The sequence below is a fragment of the Rattus rattus genome, chromosome 1 (genome assembly GCF_011064425.1).
Source record: "Rattus rattus isolate New Zealand chromosome 1, Rrattus_CSIRO_v1, whole genome shotgun sequence".
Taxonomy (NCBI): Eukaryota; Metazoa; Chordata; class Mammalia; order Rodentia; family Muridae; genus Rattus; species Rattus rattus.
In genome coordinates this window covers 13033237-13049910 of record NC_046154.1, presented here as the reverse complement: position 1 = coordinate 13049910, position 16674 = coordinate 13033237, and the positions used below count along the sequence as shown (strand labels likewise).

Below are 16674 nucleotides of genomic sequence, written 5' to 3'. Positions count from 1 at the left end.
TGCCAGCAGCAAACCACTGAACTGAGAACAGGACCCCCGTTGAAGGAATCAGAGAAAGAACTGAAGAGCTTGAAGGGCTCGAGACCCCTTATGAACAACAATGCCAAGCAACCAGAGCTTCCAGGGACTAAGCCACTACCTAAAGACTATACATGGACTGACCCTGGACTCTGACCTCATAGGTAGCAATGAATATTCTAGTAAGATCACCAGTGGAAGGGGAAGCCCTTGGTCCTGCTAAGACTGAACCCCAGTGAACGTGATTGTAGGGGGGAGGGCGGCAATGGGGGGAGGATGGAGAGGGGAACACCCGTAAAGAAGAGGAGGGGGAGGAATTACGGAGATGTTTGCCCCGAAACCGGGAAAGGGAATAACACTCAAAATGTAAATAAGAAATACTCAAGTTAATAAAAAAAAATAAAAAAATAAAAGAACTTTAATTTCCTAAGGTTACTGACAAAACTATTTCCTTTGCAAAGCTACGAGGTACTCAGCTCCTTATCACACTCGAAATTAGTAAACCCACAATGTCATTTTGTAATCCTAATTATCAGGTGACTTTAGAGGGAATGTGAGAAAAAATTCAAGTCCTCTTCCAGGATAAGTCATCTGGAAAACTCGAAGCTAACGAAGATCGAGCTCTGTAAACGAGGGCAGGTTCTTTCTTTCACACTCTTTTCAGTAGACTGCTTGTGAATGGCAACACATTCTGGTTTACTGCTGATTCAATAATAAGACTGCTTCATTTATCTTCTGCTCTTTGGCCATTGTTTTTAAAGTGGGCACACAATTTTTAATCACAATTCCCTAAGGTAACATATAGAGTATAAGTCAAATAATATCATGGAAAGCACAGTTCTGGATTAAGACTATCAAATCATAGAAATGTAAAAGAACACACCAAAAGAAATAGATATATTCCTGAAGAAGACACAATTATAAAAAAAAATTCAGTGTGCATACATACCTCTACACAAATAAAGCCCTGCCTTGAAGGAATAGAAATATCTTTTAGCCTCTGACCTCTTCTCTATTGAGTAAAATAAATCTTATCATATATATATATATGTATATATATACATATATATTAGATATATATACATATATATTAGATATATATAAAATCTTAAATTATATGTACATATATATAATTATATAATGTCTACAGTAAGTTGAATATTTGGTGTTATACTCTATATGGAAATAAGGAAGGAAGGAATTTGGAGCCAGGAACTGTGAGATCTTGATTCTTGTCCACCTTGTCATATAATATCCCATGGTGGTGTCTGCTTTACCTATTCTGCACAGTGTCAGTTTCTCTATTATCTATGGGATGTGACATTGGGTAAATGAGTTATACACTTCTTTATACTCTGGAATTCTCCACAGATATGTATCTATGCATGTATCAGAGACTATGCAACAATATCTCCGAAGTTGATAATATTCATAATAATTAAATTTATGATGATGTTGTAAAATAGAATATTTGTTATGAAAATGCATTTTACGAGTTCTATAAAGATACTACATGAGAGCTCAAAAGCAACACCCCACGAGCAAACTTGAGCCGCGGGACCACAGGTAAGACCAACTTTGCTGCTCCTAGCGACATGACTGGTGGTCTCAGGACACACAGAGGCAAAATTCCTCTGGGACCGGACACTTCCGGTCCTTATCTGGATTCCCAACCTCGCTGATCCCCGCCCGCAGCTCACTGCTCCCAAATCCCTGGGGGGAGAGAGCTCACCGCCCGGACAGGTGGGCACTCCTGAGACTGCAGAGCAGAAGGGACCACCAATACTGCCCACCCCTGCCCACATCCCTGGCCCAAGAGGAAACTGTATACGGCCTCTGGAAACCGGAAGATAGGGGCACTGGAGCTAAAGATCCCCTGCGCTCCATACACCAACGGAACCTGAAGGGACCGGATCAACAGTTCTCTGCACCCAAATCCTGTGGGAGGGAGAGCTAAACTTTCAGAGATACAGACACGCCTGGGAAGCCAGAAGAGACTACATTCTGCCTACATTTCTGACTCCAGAGGAAAACACCTAATGCCATCTGGGACCCCGGTGCACGGGGGCTCCCGGAAAAGGCGGTGCAGGCCCTCCTGGTTGATGCCCTCACTGAGAGCTCAAAAGCAATACCACACGAGCAAACTTGAGCCTCGGGACCACAATAAGACCAACTGTTTTGCTCTAAGCGACCTGCCTGGTGAACTCAGGACACGGGCCCATAGGAACACATGAAGACCTGTAGACAGGAAAAACTACACGCCTAAAAGCAGAACACTCTGTTCCCATAACTGGCTGAAAGAAAACAGAAAAACAGGTCTACAGCACTCCTGACACACAGGCCTACAGGACAGTCTAGCCACTGTCAGAAATTGCAGAACAAAGTAACACCAGAGATAATCTGATGGCGAGAGGCAAGCCCAGGAACCCAAGCAACAGAAAGCAAGACTACATGGCATCATCGGAGCCCAATTCTCCCACCAAAGCAAACACTGAATATCCAAACACACCAGAAAAGCAAGATCTAGATTTAAAATCATATTTGATCATGATGCTGGAGGATTTCAAGAAAGACATAAAGAACTCCCTTAAAGAAACGCAGGAAAACACAAATAAAAAGTAGAAGCCTATAGAGAGGAATCACAAAAATCCCTGAAAGAATTCCAGGAAAACACAATCAAACAGTTGAAGGAATTAAAAATGGAAATAGAAGCAATGAAGAAAGAACACAGGGAAACAACCCTGGATATAGAAAACCAAAGGAAGAGACAAGGAGCCGTAGATACAAGGATCACCAACAGAATACAAGAGATAGATGAGAGAATCTCAGGAGCAGAAGATTCCATAGAAATCATCAACACAACTGTCAAAGATAATGGAAAATGGAAAAAGACACTACTCCAAAACATACAGGAAATCCAGGACTCAATGAGAATATCAAACCTAAGGATAATAGGTATAGAAGAGAGTGAAGACTCCCAACTCAAAGGACCAGTAAATATCGTCAACAAAATCATAGAAGAAAACTTCAATAACCTAAAGAAAGAGATGCCCATAAAAACAGAAGAAGCCTAGAGAACTCCAAATAGATTGGACAAGAAAAGTAAGTCCTCCCATCACATAATAGTCAAAACACCAAATGCACAAAACAAAGAAAGAATATTAAAAGCAGTAAGGGTAAAAGGTCAAGTAACATATAAAGACAGACCTATCATAATTACACCAGATTTCTCACCAGACACTTTGAAAGCCAGAAGATCCTGGACAGATGTCATACAGACCCTAAGAGAACAAAAATGCCAGCCCAGGTTACTGTATCCTGAAAAACTCTCAATTAACATAGATGGAGAAACCAAGATATTCCATGACAAAACCAAATTTACACAATATCTTTCTACAAATCCAGCCCTACAAAGGATATTAAATGGTAAAGCCCAATTAAGGAAGCAATCTACACCCTAGAAAAATCAAGAAACAAATCATCTTGGCCACAAAACAAAGAGAAGAAAAGAACACAAACATAACCTCACATCCAAATATGAATATAACAGGAAGCAATAATCACTATTCCTTAATATTTCTCAACAGCAATGGATTCAATGGCCCAATAAAAAGACATAGATTAACAAACTGGATAGGCAATGAGGACCCTGCATTCTGCTGCCTACAGGAAACACACCTGAGAGACAAAGACATACACTACCTCAGAGTGAAAGTCTGGAAAACAACATTCCAAGCAAATGGTGTGAAGAAGCAAGCTGGAGTAGCCATTCTAATAGCAAATAAAATAGGTTTTCAACTAAAAATCATCAAAAAAGATAAGGAAGGACAGTTCATGTTCATTAAAGGAAAAGTCCACCAACATGAACTTTCAATCCTAAATATCTATGCTCCAAATACAAGGGCACCTACATATATAAAAGAAACCTTACTAAAGCTCAAAATACAAATTGCACCTCACACAATAATAGTAGGAGATTTCAACACCCCACTCTCATCAATGGACAGGTCATGGAAACAGAAGTTAAACAGACACGTAGACAGCTTAAGAGAAGTCATGAACCAAATGGACTTAACAGATATTGATAGAACATTCTATCCTAAAGCAAAAGGATATACATTCTTCTCAGCACCTCATGGTACTTTTTTCAAATTTGACCATATAATTGGTGAAAAAACAGGCCTCAACAGATACAGAAAGATAGAAATAATCCCATGCATCCTATCAGACCACCACGGGCTAAAGCTGGTCTTCAATAACAATAAGGGAAGAACGCCCACATATAAATGGAAGGTGAACAATGCTCTACTCAATGATAATCTGGTCAAGGAAGAAATAAAGAAATTACAGACTTCTTAGAATTTAATGAAAATGAAGGTACAACATACCCAAACTTATGAGTCACAATGAAAGCTGTGCTAAGAGGAAAACTCATAGCTCTGAGGGCCTGCAGAAAGAAACAGGAGAGAGCATATGTCACCAGCTTGACAGCACACCTAAATGCTCTAGAACAAAAAGAAGCAAATAAACCCAGGAGGAGTAGAAGGCAGGAAATAATCAAACTCAGAGCTGAAATCAACCAAATATAAACAAAAAGGACCATAGAAAGAATCAACAGAACCAAAAGTTGGTTCTTTGAGAAAATCAACAAGATAGATAAACCCTTAGCCAGACTAACAAGAAGACACAGAGAGTGTATCCAAATAAACAAAATCAGATAAGAAAAGGGAGACATAAGTACAGAATCGGAGGAAATTCAAAAAAACCCATCAGATCCTACTACAAAAGCCTAGATTCAACAAAACTAGAAAATCTGGAGGAAATGGACAATTTCCTAGACAGATACCAGGTACCGAAGTTAAATCAGGAACAGATAACCCATTTAAACAACCCCGTAACGCCTAACAAAATAAAAGCAGTCATTAAAGGTCTCCCAACCAAAAGAGCCCAGGTCCAGACGGGTTTAGTGCAGAATTCTATCAGACCTTCATAGAAGACCTCAGGCCAACATCCCCCAACCCCTACCCCTCCCCTTCTATATGGGTGTTCCTCTCCCCATCCTCCCCCCATTACCGCCATACCCCAACAATCACGTTCACTGGGGGTCCTGCCTTGACAGGACCAAGGGCTTCCCCTTCCACTAGTGCCCTTACTAGGCTATTCATTGCTACCTATGCAGTTGGAGCCGAGGGTCAGACCGTGTATAATTTTGGGGTAGTGGCTTAGTCCCTGGAAGTTCTGGTTGGTTGGCATTGTTGCTCATGTGGGGTCTCAAGCCCCTTCAAGGTCTTCCAGTCCTTTCTCTACTTCCTTCAACGGGGGTCCTGTTCTCAGTTCACTGGTTTGCTACTAGTATTCGCATATGTGTATGCCATATTCTGGCTGTGTCTCTCAGGAAAGATCTACATGGGTTGCTGTAGCCTGCACTTTGATTAAGTCTTTTTCAATGGAGGGATAATTAAGATAATTTTTCATATAGATGGAAAACATTATTCCTCTTGGGATTGATTAATGAAAATTTCAATGTTGTACTTTTAGCTTTATTTTCTTCTCCTAGGAATATAACCTCATTTGAGTATCTGTATGACTATATACACAGATAAGTGTTATGTACAATTCTTTCTTGTTTTTCAAAACTATAATACTCAGGGCTTTTATCATTTCTATTAAAAATGGGCATCAGAAATATAAACCTGGTGTTGGGGATTTAGCTCAGTGGTAGAGTGCTTGCCTAGCAAGCGCAAGGCCCTGGGTTCGGTCCCCAGCTCCAAAAAAAGAAATATAAACCTGGGACAAGAAAAATGAAAAACAGATGTTGTGGTTTGCCCTGAAGGTATCTGTATTTTGATGCTAAGTCCACTGCACCATGTTAGGCGCCATCTGTTGTTGAAAAATATAAAAGTAAAAAAGGTAGTGTTGTCTTTTCTGAACATATATGATCCAAAAGGGCACATTAGTAAAAGAAATGCTACTGAAGCTGAAAGCACACATTGATCCCCACACAATAATAATAGGAGACTACAATATCCACTCTCACCAATAGACAGATCATAGAAACAGAAACTAAACAGAGAAAGAGTGAACCTAACAAAACTTATGAATCATAAAGATTTAATGGATATATATAGAATATTTTATCTTAAAACAAAAGAATATACCTTCTTCTCAGCACCTCACAGTAACTTCACTAACACTGATCATACAATCAAACACAAAAGAAGCCTCAATCAATACCAAAAGATTGAAATAATTCTATATGTCCTATCACATCACCATGGACTAAAGATGGTCTTCAATAAAAACAAGAAGAAGCTCTCATACACATGGAAGATGAATAGTTCTCTACTCAATGATAATGTGGTCGAGGAAAAAAAGGAAACTAAAGACTTTGTAGAATTTCATGAAAATGAAGAAGCAACATACCCAAACTTATGGGACAGGATGAAAGCACTGGTAATAGGAAAACCCTGAGCTCTGAGTGCCTCAATAAAGAAATTAGTGAGATTAAACACTGGCAGCATACCAGCATATCTGAAAGTTCTAGAACAGAGAGAAGCAAATAAACCTAACAGAAGTAGCCTGCAGGAAATAATCAAACTCAGGGGAAAAAATTAACCAAGAAGAAATAAAGAGAACTATACCAAGAATCAAAAAAACCAGGAGATGGTCTTTGAAAAAACCAACAACATGGATACACCCATAGCCAGACTAACCAGATGACACAGAGGCAGGATTCAAATTAAAATCAGAACTGAAAACAGAGACATAACAATAGAAACTGAAGAAATTCAAAAGATTATGACATCCTACAACACAAGCCTATACTCTAAAAAACTAGAAAATTTAGAATGGGTGATTTTCTAGACAGATACCAAGTATCAAAGGTAATCAGGATCAGATAAACCACATAAACAGTTCCATAAAGCCTACAGAAATAGAATCAATCACTAAAACACTCCCCCAAAAAATGACCAAGGACCACATGGTCATAGTGCAGAGTTCTATCAGACCTTCAAAGATTAGCTAATACCAATACACTTCAAACTATTCAACAAATAGAATCACAAGGAACATTACCTAATTCATTCTATGAAGGCACAGTTATACTCATACCTAAACCACCAAAAGACCCAACAAAGAAAGCTGACTTCAGACTAATTTCCCCTATTAATGTCAATGAAAAATATTCAATAAAATTATAGCAATCTGAATCCAGAAACACATCAAAATAATCAATCATGATGATCAATTAGGCTTCATTCCAGGGATGCACAGTTGGTTCAATATACAGGAAACCATCCACATGATCCAGTATATAAACAAACACAAAGAAAAAAAAATGATCATCTCAGTGGACATTCAAGAAGCCTTTGACAAAATACAACCCTCCTTCATGCTAAAAATATTGGAAAGATGAGAATTCAATGCCCATGCCAAAATATAATAAAAGCAATAAATAGCAAACCAATAGCCAACATCAAACTAAATGGAGGGAACATGAAGCAACCCTACTAAAATCAAGGAATAGATAAGGGTGCCTACTTTCCCCTATCCATTCAACATAGTACTCAAAGTTCTATCCAGAATAATTAGACCAAAAAGGAGGTCGAAGTGATACAAATTAGAAAGGCAAAAGTCAAAATATCACTATCTGTGATTTTTACGGTATTATACCTAAGTGACCCCAAAGTCAATCAGAGAACTCTTAGAGCTGGTAAATAACTTCAGCAAAATATCTGGATGTGAAATTAACTTCAACATACACTAGCAACATAACAAATCAGTAGCATTCCTCTATCCAAAGGATAGGAGTGTGGGAAAGGAATTGGAGAAATGACACCCTTCAAAATACTCACGAATAATCATAAATATCTTAGTGTGACTCTAACCCATAAGTGAAAGATATGTTTGACAAGAACCTCAAATTTCTGAATAAAGAATTACAAGAAGACTGTAGAAGATGGAAAGATATCCCAGGCTCAGGGATCAGCAGGATTAACAGAGGAAAAATGGCCGTATTATCAAAACCAGTCTACAGGCTCAGTGCAATACTCATCAAAATCCCACCGCAATATCTGAGATGGATAGAAAGAGTAATTCTCAAATAACAAAAACCCCAGCATAGTGAAAATTATTCGTAACAATAGGAGGATTTCAGGGGTAATCACCATCCCTGACCACAAGCTCTACTACAGAGCAATAGTAGTAAAAAAGAAAGGCACACAGAGAAATGCATGTAGATTAATGAGATAGAACTGAAGAAGCAGAATTAAGCCCATACACTTACAGTCATCTGATCTTTAACCATCCAGTGGAAAACAAACAAGATATTCAACAAGTGGCACTGGGTCAAGTGTCAGTCTCCATTTAGAATAATGCAAATTGATCCATTCTTTTTCTCCTTATACAAAGCTCAAGTGCAAATGCATCTAGGACTTCCACATAAGACCAGATACATTGAATTTAATAGAAGAGGAAGTGAGAAAATCCTCAAATACACTAGCAAATGGGAAAATTTCCTGAACAGAATACCAATGGCTCACTACTGACAAATGGGACCTCATACAACTGAACATTTTCTATAAGGAAAAGGATAATGTTAATAGGATGAAACAGCAACCTACAGACTGGGAAAGCTCTCTACCAAGCCTATATCTGACAGAGGGCTAATATCAAATATATACAAATAACTCAAAAAGTAAGGCCACAGACAATCAGATAACATGATTAAACAATGGGATACAAAGCTAAAGAAAGAATTCTCAGCTGAGAGATCTGGAATAGCTGAGAAGCATCTAAAGACACATACTTAGTCATCAGGAAAACACAAATTAACGACCCTTAGATTCCACCACACAGGAGTCAGAATGGCTAGGATCAAAAACTCAGAAGAAGCATATGATTGCTAGGATGTGGACAGAGGGGAACAGTCCTCCATTGCTGGTGCAATTGAAAGCTGCTACAACCACTCTGGAAAAGTATGGTGGTTCCTCAGAAAAATGGACATAATTCTACCTGAGGACCCAGCTATACCACTCCTGGGCGTATGCCTAAAAGATGGACCAACATAAAACAAAGAGAAATGTTCTACTATGTTCACAGCAGAATAATTTTATAATAGGCAGAAGCTGTAAACAATCTAGATGTCCCTCCGAGGTGGAATGGATACAGGAAATATGGTACATTTACCCAATGGAATACGACTCAGCTATTAAAAATGAGGACATCATGAGCTTAGAAGGTAAATGGATGAAATGAGAAAATATCATACTGGGTGAGATAACCATTCACAAGAACACATGGTATGAACTCATTCATGATTGGATATTAGACCAAGACTTGTGAATATCTATTTTAAAACTCACAGACCATATGAAGCTGAACAGGAAGCCCAAACCATGGATGCCTCTCCCCAAACCATGGATGCTTCAGTCCTACTTAAAAGGAATAACAGAAAATCACAGAAGGGAAAAAGAAGGAGGGACCTAGGAGGGAGAGAAGAGGATGAGGAAAAAGGGAGGGTAGGATCAGGTGTGGGAGGAGACAGGGAAGATGTACAGAGAGAGGGTAGGATATTTAACAAATGTGTACAGCAGTGGAGCATGGGAAACTGGAGGAAGCCATTACAAAATCCCAGACACCCGGGGAAGCCAGAGGTTCCCAGGACAGAATAGGTATGAGGTTAGCTGAAGTAACCAAAAAAGGGGAGAGAGAACCTATAGTAACCATATCCACTGGAGAGGCACAGATCGCAGGTCAAGGATGCGGTCAACTACCCATCTCAAAAATATTAACCCAGAATGGTTCCTATCTAAATGAAAAGCAAGGACAAAGAGTGGAACAGAGACTCAAGAAAAGGCCATACCAAGACTATGCACCTAGGTATCCATTCCATCTCTAGACATCAAACCAAAACATTATTGCAGATAACAAGAAGCCCTTGCTGTCAGGAACCTAGTACAGCTATCCACTGAGAGGCTCTGGCAGAGTCTGACCAATACAGATGTCAATCTGATGCTCACAGCTAACCATTGAACAGAGCAAAGAGACCCGAATGGAAGAGTTAGATGAAGGACTGAAGTAGCTGAAGGGGATTGCAACCCCATAGGTAGGACAACAGTATCCACTAACCAGACACCCCAGAGCTCTCAGGGACTAAACTAGCAACCAAATAGTACACATGGAGGGACCCAAGTCCCCAGCAGCATATGTAGCAGAAGATTTTCCTATCTAGCATCAATAGGAGGGAAGGCTGATTAGAGGCTGGATGTCCAAGCACAGGAGGATGCTATGGCATTTAGCCAGGAGTGGTTCTGAGAGTGGGGGAGCATCTTCAAAGAGGAAGGGGTAGGAATCATGGGATAGGAGTTTTGATGAAAGGGAACGTGGAACAGGGAGAACATTTAGAATGTAAAAAATACAATAACCAATAAAAAAAAAAAGGTACTCAAACATCATCAAGACAACCCTTCATTATGTCAAAACCGTTCATTATGTAACACATAGTTTGGTAGAACAGGAAACAAAAGTAGATAAAGCATTCTTCCTTCTAAAGAAAAGAAGAAAACAAGTTAGGAAGGACGTTTATTTAAGATTGAAAATATATACATTATGCACAACACCAAGGCTATATGCCCCAGAAAATTTTTATTAATATATTCCATGTGAAGAGATAGAAAGGTAGAAAACACAGGACTTACACTCCTTATAAACATGGAACAAAAGACAATGGGAAATAACAATTTCTACATTGAGAATTTACCTCACAGTGACACACTGGACAATATGTCTCTTGGAACAAAGAGAGTCAATGTCTAAACACACTCATAATTCTTATGAGACATAAAATGACAAGAGAATTTGAATACTGAATTCTGCATTTGCTCACAAAAAGAAAGACACATTCCTCTGATTACCTGTTCCTCTAAGGAGCTAATATATTTACTATTGGGATTCAAGACAGTGAATCCCTTATAATTTTGTCCTTCTCCAAATTCTTCTCTTCCACATATTGCTCAGGGATATCAGACTCCAAAAATTCCATATCCACGTTCAAAAGCTTTTGTCTAGAACCGTGACCATCTCTGCAATGCAACATAGGTGACACATGGGACCTTCCTTGCACACTAATACAATAGCACACAAATCCAACAAATGTAAAAATTGGCCATCGATATAGTTTTTGAGAATCATTTATAATAGATTCTCTTTGAGATCTTCAGTCCCTGAAAATTATATGTCCTCACAGTAGAAAACTCTGTAAAAATTTAATGGTTAAATGTGAAAGACCTTAACATTAAATGTTCAATATCTCAGAAGAAAATGAAGATTATACAAAATAAGCCCTTAAGATAATATTACAACATATAGGTAATAAAACTATTAGACAGTTGGAATAAAAAGGGGATGTTTCAAAGAAACATGGACAACACACTGACCTGTAGAGTGTTTCCCAGAGCCACACTCATTCTTTGTGTTGTTCTTCTCCCAGATTCAAATATTGGAAGTGTTCTTGAAATTTCACAACCAGGTTTGAAAACTACAAAGATGAAATTAATACAACTTAGTTATGGACAATGCTAATCCACACAAATGGACATCAAAAACAAAATACGAGGAGGAATCTTGCCAACATTTCTACAGAATTGTGGGCATGGAGTCACATATTTAATGTGTAGGGAATATGAGTATAATCTGAGGTCTACTTTAACATCAGCAGGCACCAAGAACAAATACAGAGCACATGAATACCTGCTGTAAAACACAATTACTCAGGGTTATTACTGAAAACTTATCTCCCTGGGTCTAGAGTCAAGGACAAATGGCTAGTGGCTACCATGATTGATGACCTAGATTGAATGGCATTTCATTAGCCATCACATTCAAGTACAGTATCTGACACTTTGATGGCATTCCTGATCATTCTGCCAGGCAGATACAGGATATCTATTTTCAATGTGTGTCCTGTTGTCTTGGAGTACAAAGATTCTATCTGCCAAATATGGTTTTTTGGTTTTGTTTTGTTTTTTTCCAAAATACTAAGTTGTCAATTTTTACCATCATCTAAGAAGAATTTTAATTTTTCATGAGATAAAACTAGAAGACCCAGTTCCCAAGCAAAGGCAGGACAGGCCCTTCTGGTTGCTGCACTCACGGAGAGCTGACACCCAGCTCTGAGGAGCGACTCCAGGCCTGAGACCAGAGGTAAGACCAACTTTTCTGCCCCAAGTGACTCGCCTGGTGGACTCAAGACACACAGAGGCAAAATTCCTCCGGGACCAGGCTCATCCGGTTTCTAACTGGGGCCCGAGCCTCACTGATCACGGGCCACAGCTCCCTGCTCCCAAACCCCTTGGGAGAGATAGCTCAGTGCCCAGACAGGTGGGCACTCCTGAGACTGCAGGGCAGGAGAGACCGCCAGTACTGCCCACCCCTGCCCACATCCCTGGCCCAAGAGGAAACTGTATACGGCCTCTGGGAACAGGAAAATAGGAACAGTCAACGCTGCAGCCCAGATACTGCACTAATCTGAAGGGACCTGGTCAAACAACTCAACTCCCTGAACCCAATTCCTGTGGGAGGGAGAGCTAGACCTTCAGAGGAGCAGACACGCCTGGGATGCCAGAGGAGACTACTCTGCCCACATTTCTGACTCCAGAGGAATACACCTAACACCATGTGGGCCGCATGTGCACAGGGTCCCAAGAGAAGGCAGGGCAGGCCCTTTTGGTTGTTGCCCTCACCAAGAGCTGAAACCCAGCTCTGAGGAGCGACTTCAGGACGGAAACCAAAGGTAAGAACAACTGTTCTGCTCCAAGTGACCTGACTGGTGGACTCAAGACACATGGCCACAGGAACACCTAAAAACCAGTATACAGGAACGACTACACACCTAAAAGCAGAACACTCTGTTCTCATAACTGGCTGAAAGAGAACAGGAAAACAGGTCTACAGCACTCCTGACACACAGGCCTATAGGACGGTCTAACCACTGTCAGAAATAGCAGAACAAGGTAACATCAGAGACAACCTGATGGCAAGAGGCAAGCGTAGGAACCCAAGCAATAGAAACCAAGACTACATGGCATCATCGGGGCCCAATTCTCCCACCAAAGCAAACACTGGATAATCAAACACACCAGAAAAGCAAGATGTAGATTTAAAATCATATTTGACCATGATGATGGAGGAATTCAAGAAAGACATAAAAAACGCCCTTGGAGAAATGAAGGAAAACACAATAAACAAGCAGAAGCCTATAGAAAGAAAATACAAAAATCCCTGAAAGAATTACAGGAAAACACAATCAAACAGGTGAAGCAATTAAAAATGGAAATAGAAGCAATAAAGAAAGCACAAAGGGAGACAACCCTGGATATAGAAAACCAAGGGAAGAGACAAGGAGCCGTAGATACAAGCATGGCCAACAGAATACAAGACAGAGAAGAAAGAATCTCAGGAGCAGAAGATTCCATAGAAATCATCAACACAACTGTCAAAGGTAATGTAAAACGGAAAAAGACACTGCTCCAAAAAATACAGGAAATCCAGGACTCAATGAGAAGATCAAACCTAAGGATAATAGGTATAGAAGAGAGTGAAGACTCCCAACTCAAAGGACCAGTAAATATATTCAACAAAATCATAGAAGAAAACTTCTCGAACCTAAGAAAGAGATGCCCATAAACATACAAGAAGCCTACAGAACTCCAAATACATTGGACCAGAAAAGAAACTCCTCCCGTCATATAATAGTCAAAACACTAAATGCACAAAACAAAGAAAGAATATTAAACAGCAGTAAGGAAAAAAGGTCAAGTAACATATGAATGCAGACCTATCAGAATAACACCAGACTTCTCACCAGAGACTATGAAAGCCAAAAGATCCTGGACAGATGTCATACAGACCCTAAGAGAACACAAATGCCAGCCCAGGTTACTGTATCCTGAAAAACTCTCAATTAACATAGATGGAGAAACCAAGATATTCCATGACAAAACCAAATTTACACAATATCTTTCTACAAATCCAGCGATACAAAGGATAAGAAATGGTAAAGCCCAACACAATGAGGGAAGCTACACCCTAGAAAAAGCAAGAAACTAATTGTTTTGCAACAAAACAAAGAGAAAACAAGCACACAAACATAAACTCACATCCAAACACGAATATAACAGGAAGTAACAATCACTATTCCTTAATATCTCTCAACAGCAATGGACTCAATTCCCATATAAAAAAGACACAGATTAACAAACTGGATACGCAAGGAGGACCCAACAATTCACTCCCTACATGAAACATGCCTCAGAGACAAAGACAGACACTACCTCAGAGTGAAAGGCTGGAAAACAAAGTTCAAAGCATATGATCTGAAGAAGCAAGCTGGAGTAGCCATTCCAATATCGAATAAAATCGACTTTCAACCAAAAGTCACCAAAAAAGATAAGGAAGGACACTTCTTATTCATCAAAAGAAAAACCCACCAAGATGAACTCTCAATCCTAAATACCTATGCCCCAAATACAAGGGCACCTGCATACATAAAAGAAACCTTACTAAAGCTCAAAGCACATATTGCACCTCACACAATAATAGTAGGAGATTTCAACACCCCAAACTCATCAATGGACAGATCATGGAAACAGAAATTAAACAGAGACATAGACAGACTAAGAGAAGTCATGAACCAAATGGATTTAACACATATTTATAGAACATTCTATCCTAAAACAAAAGGATATACCTTCTTTTCACCACCTCATGGTACTTTCTCCAAAACTGACCATATAATAGATCAAAAAACAGGCCTTAACAGATACAGAAACATAGAAAAAATCCCATGGTCCAGATGGGTTCCGTGCAGACTTCTATCAGATCTTCATAGGAGATCTCATACCAATACTATCCAAACTATTCCAGGAAATTGAAACAGAGCGTTACCGAATTCCTTCTATGAAGCCACAATTACTCTTATACCTAAACCACAGAAAGACCCAAAAAGAAAGAGAACTTCAGACCAATTTCCCTTATGAATATCAACGCAAAGATACTCAATAAAACTCTTGCGAATCGAATCCAAGAGCACATCAAAACAATCATCGATCATGATCAAGTAGGCTTCGTTCCAGGGATGCATAGATGGCTTAATATATGGAAAACCATCAACGTAATCCACTATATAAACAAACCGAAAGATAAAAACCACATGATCATTTCACTAGATGCTGAGAAAGCATTTGACAAAATTCAACACCCCTTCATCATAAAAGTCCTGGAAAGAACAGGAATTCAAGGCCCATACCTAAACATAGCAAAAGCCATATACAGCAAACCAGTAGCTAATATTAAACTAAAAGGAGAGAAACTTGAAGCAATCCAACTAAAATCAGGGACTAGACAAGGCTGCCCACTCTCTCCCTACTTATACAATATAGTTCTCGAAGTCATAGCGAGAGCAATCAGACAACAAAAGGAGATCAAAGGGATATAGATTGGAAAGGAAGAAGTCAAAATATCACTATTTGCAGACGATATGATTATATACTTAAGTGATCCCAAAAGTTCCACCAGAGAACTACTAAACCTGATAAATACCTTCAGCCAAGTGGTACCTTCCTCTCCACAAAAGAGAAACAAGCCGAGAAAGAAATTAGAGAAACGACACCCTTCGTAATAGTCCCAAATAATATAAAATACCTTGGTGTGACTTTAACCAAGCAAGTGAAAGATCTGTATGATAAGAACTTCAAGCCTCTGAAGAAAGAAATTGAAGATCTCAGAAGATGGAAATATCTCCCATGCTCATGAATTGGCAGGATTAATATAGTAAAAATGGCCATTTTACCAAAAGCAAATACAAATTCAATTTAATCCCCATCAAAATTCCAATCCAATCCTTCACAGAGTTAGACAGAAATATTTGCAAATTCATCTGGAATAACAAAAAACCCAGGATAGCTAAAACTATCCTCAACAATAAAAGGACTTCAGGGGGAATCACTATCCCTGAACTCAAGCAGTATTACAGAGCAACAGTGATAAAAACTGCATGGTATTGGTAGAGACAGACAGATAGACCAGTGGAATAGAACTGAAGATCCAGAAATGAACCCACACACCTATGGCCACTTGATTTTTGACAAAGGAGCCAAAACCATCCAATGGAAAAAAGATAGCATTTTCAGCAAATGGTGCTGGTCCAACTGGAGGTCAACATGTAGAAGAATGCAGATCAATCCATTCTTATCATCCTGTACAAAACTTAAGTCCAAGTGGATCGAGGACCTCCACATCAAACCAGATACACTCAAACTAATAGAAGAAAAAGAGGGGAAGAATCTCGAACACATGGGCACCGGAGAAAATTTCCTGAACTTTAAAACACCAATGGCTTATGCTCTATGATCAAGAATCGACAAATGGGATCTCATAAAACTGCAAAGCTTCTGTAAGGCAAAGGACTCTATGGTTAGGACAAAACAGCAACCAACAGATTGGGAAAAGATCTTTACCAATCCTACAACTGATAGAGGGATTATACCCAAAATATACAAAGAACTCACGAAGTTAGACTGCAGAGAGACAAATAACCCTAATAAAAACTGGGATTCAGAGCCAAATAAAGAATTCACAGCTGAGGAATGCCGAATG

The 16674-nt window shown here is 39.3% G+C and overlaps 2 protein-coding genes across 2 annotated transcripts in view; one reads left to right on the top strand and one right to left on the bottom strand.

Annotated features, from left to right (window-relative positions):
- Positions 1-11595, bottom strand: part of LOC116892947 (zinc finger protein 260-like) — a 28642-nt gene extending 17047 nt beyond the window's left edge. Inside the window, exon 1 of the mRNA XM_032894900.1 lies at positions 11457-11595. Coding sequence (XP_032750791.1) covers positions 11457-11486 — 30 coding nt within the window. The 5' untranslated portion in view covers positions 11487-11595. The remainder of the gene's footprint in view (positions 1-11456) is intronic.
- The window catches only part of LOC116892956 (zinc finger protein 816-like), a 139356-nt gene that overhangs the window by 97972 nt on the left and 24710 nt on the right, over positions 1-16674 (top strand).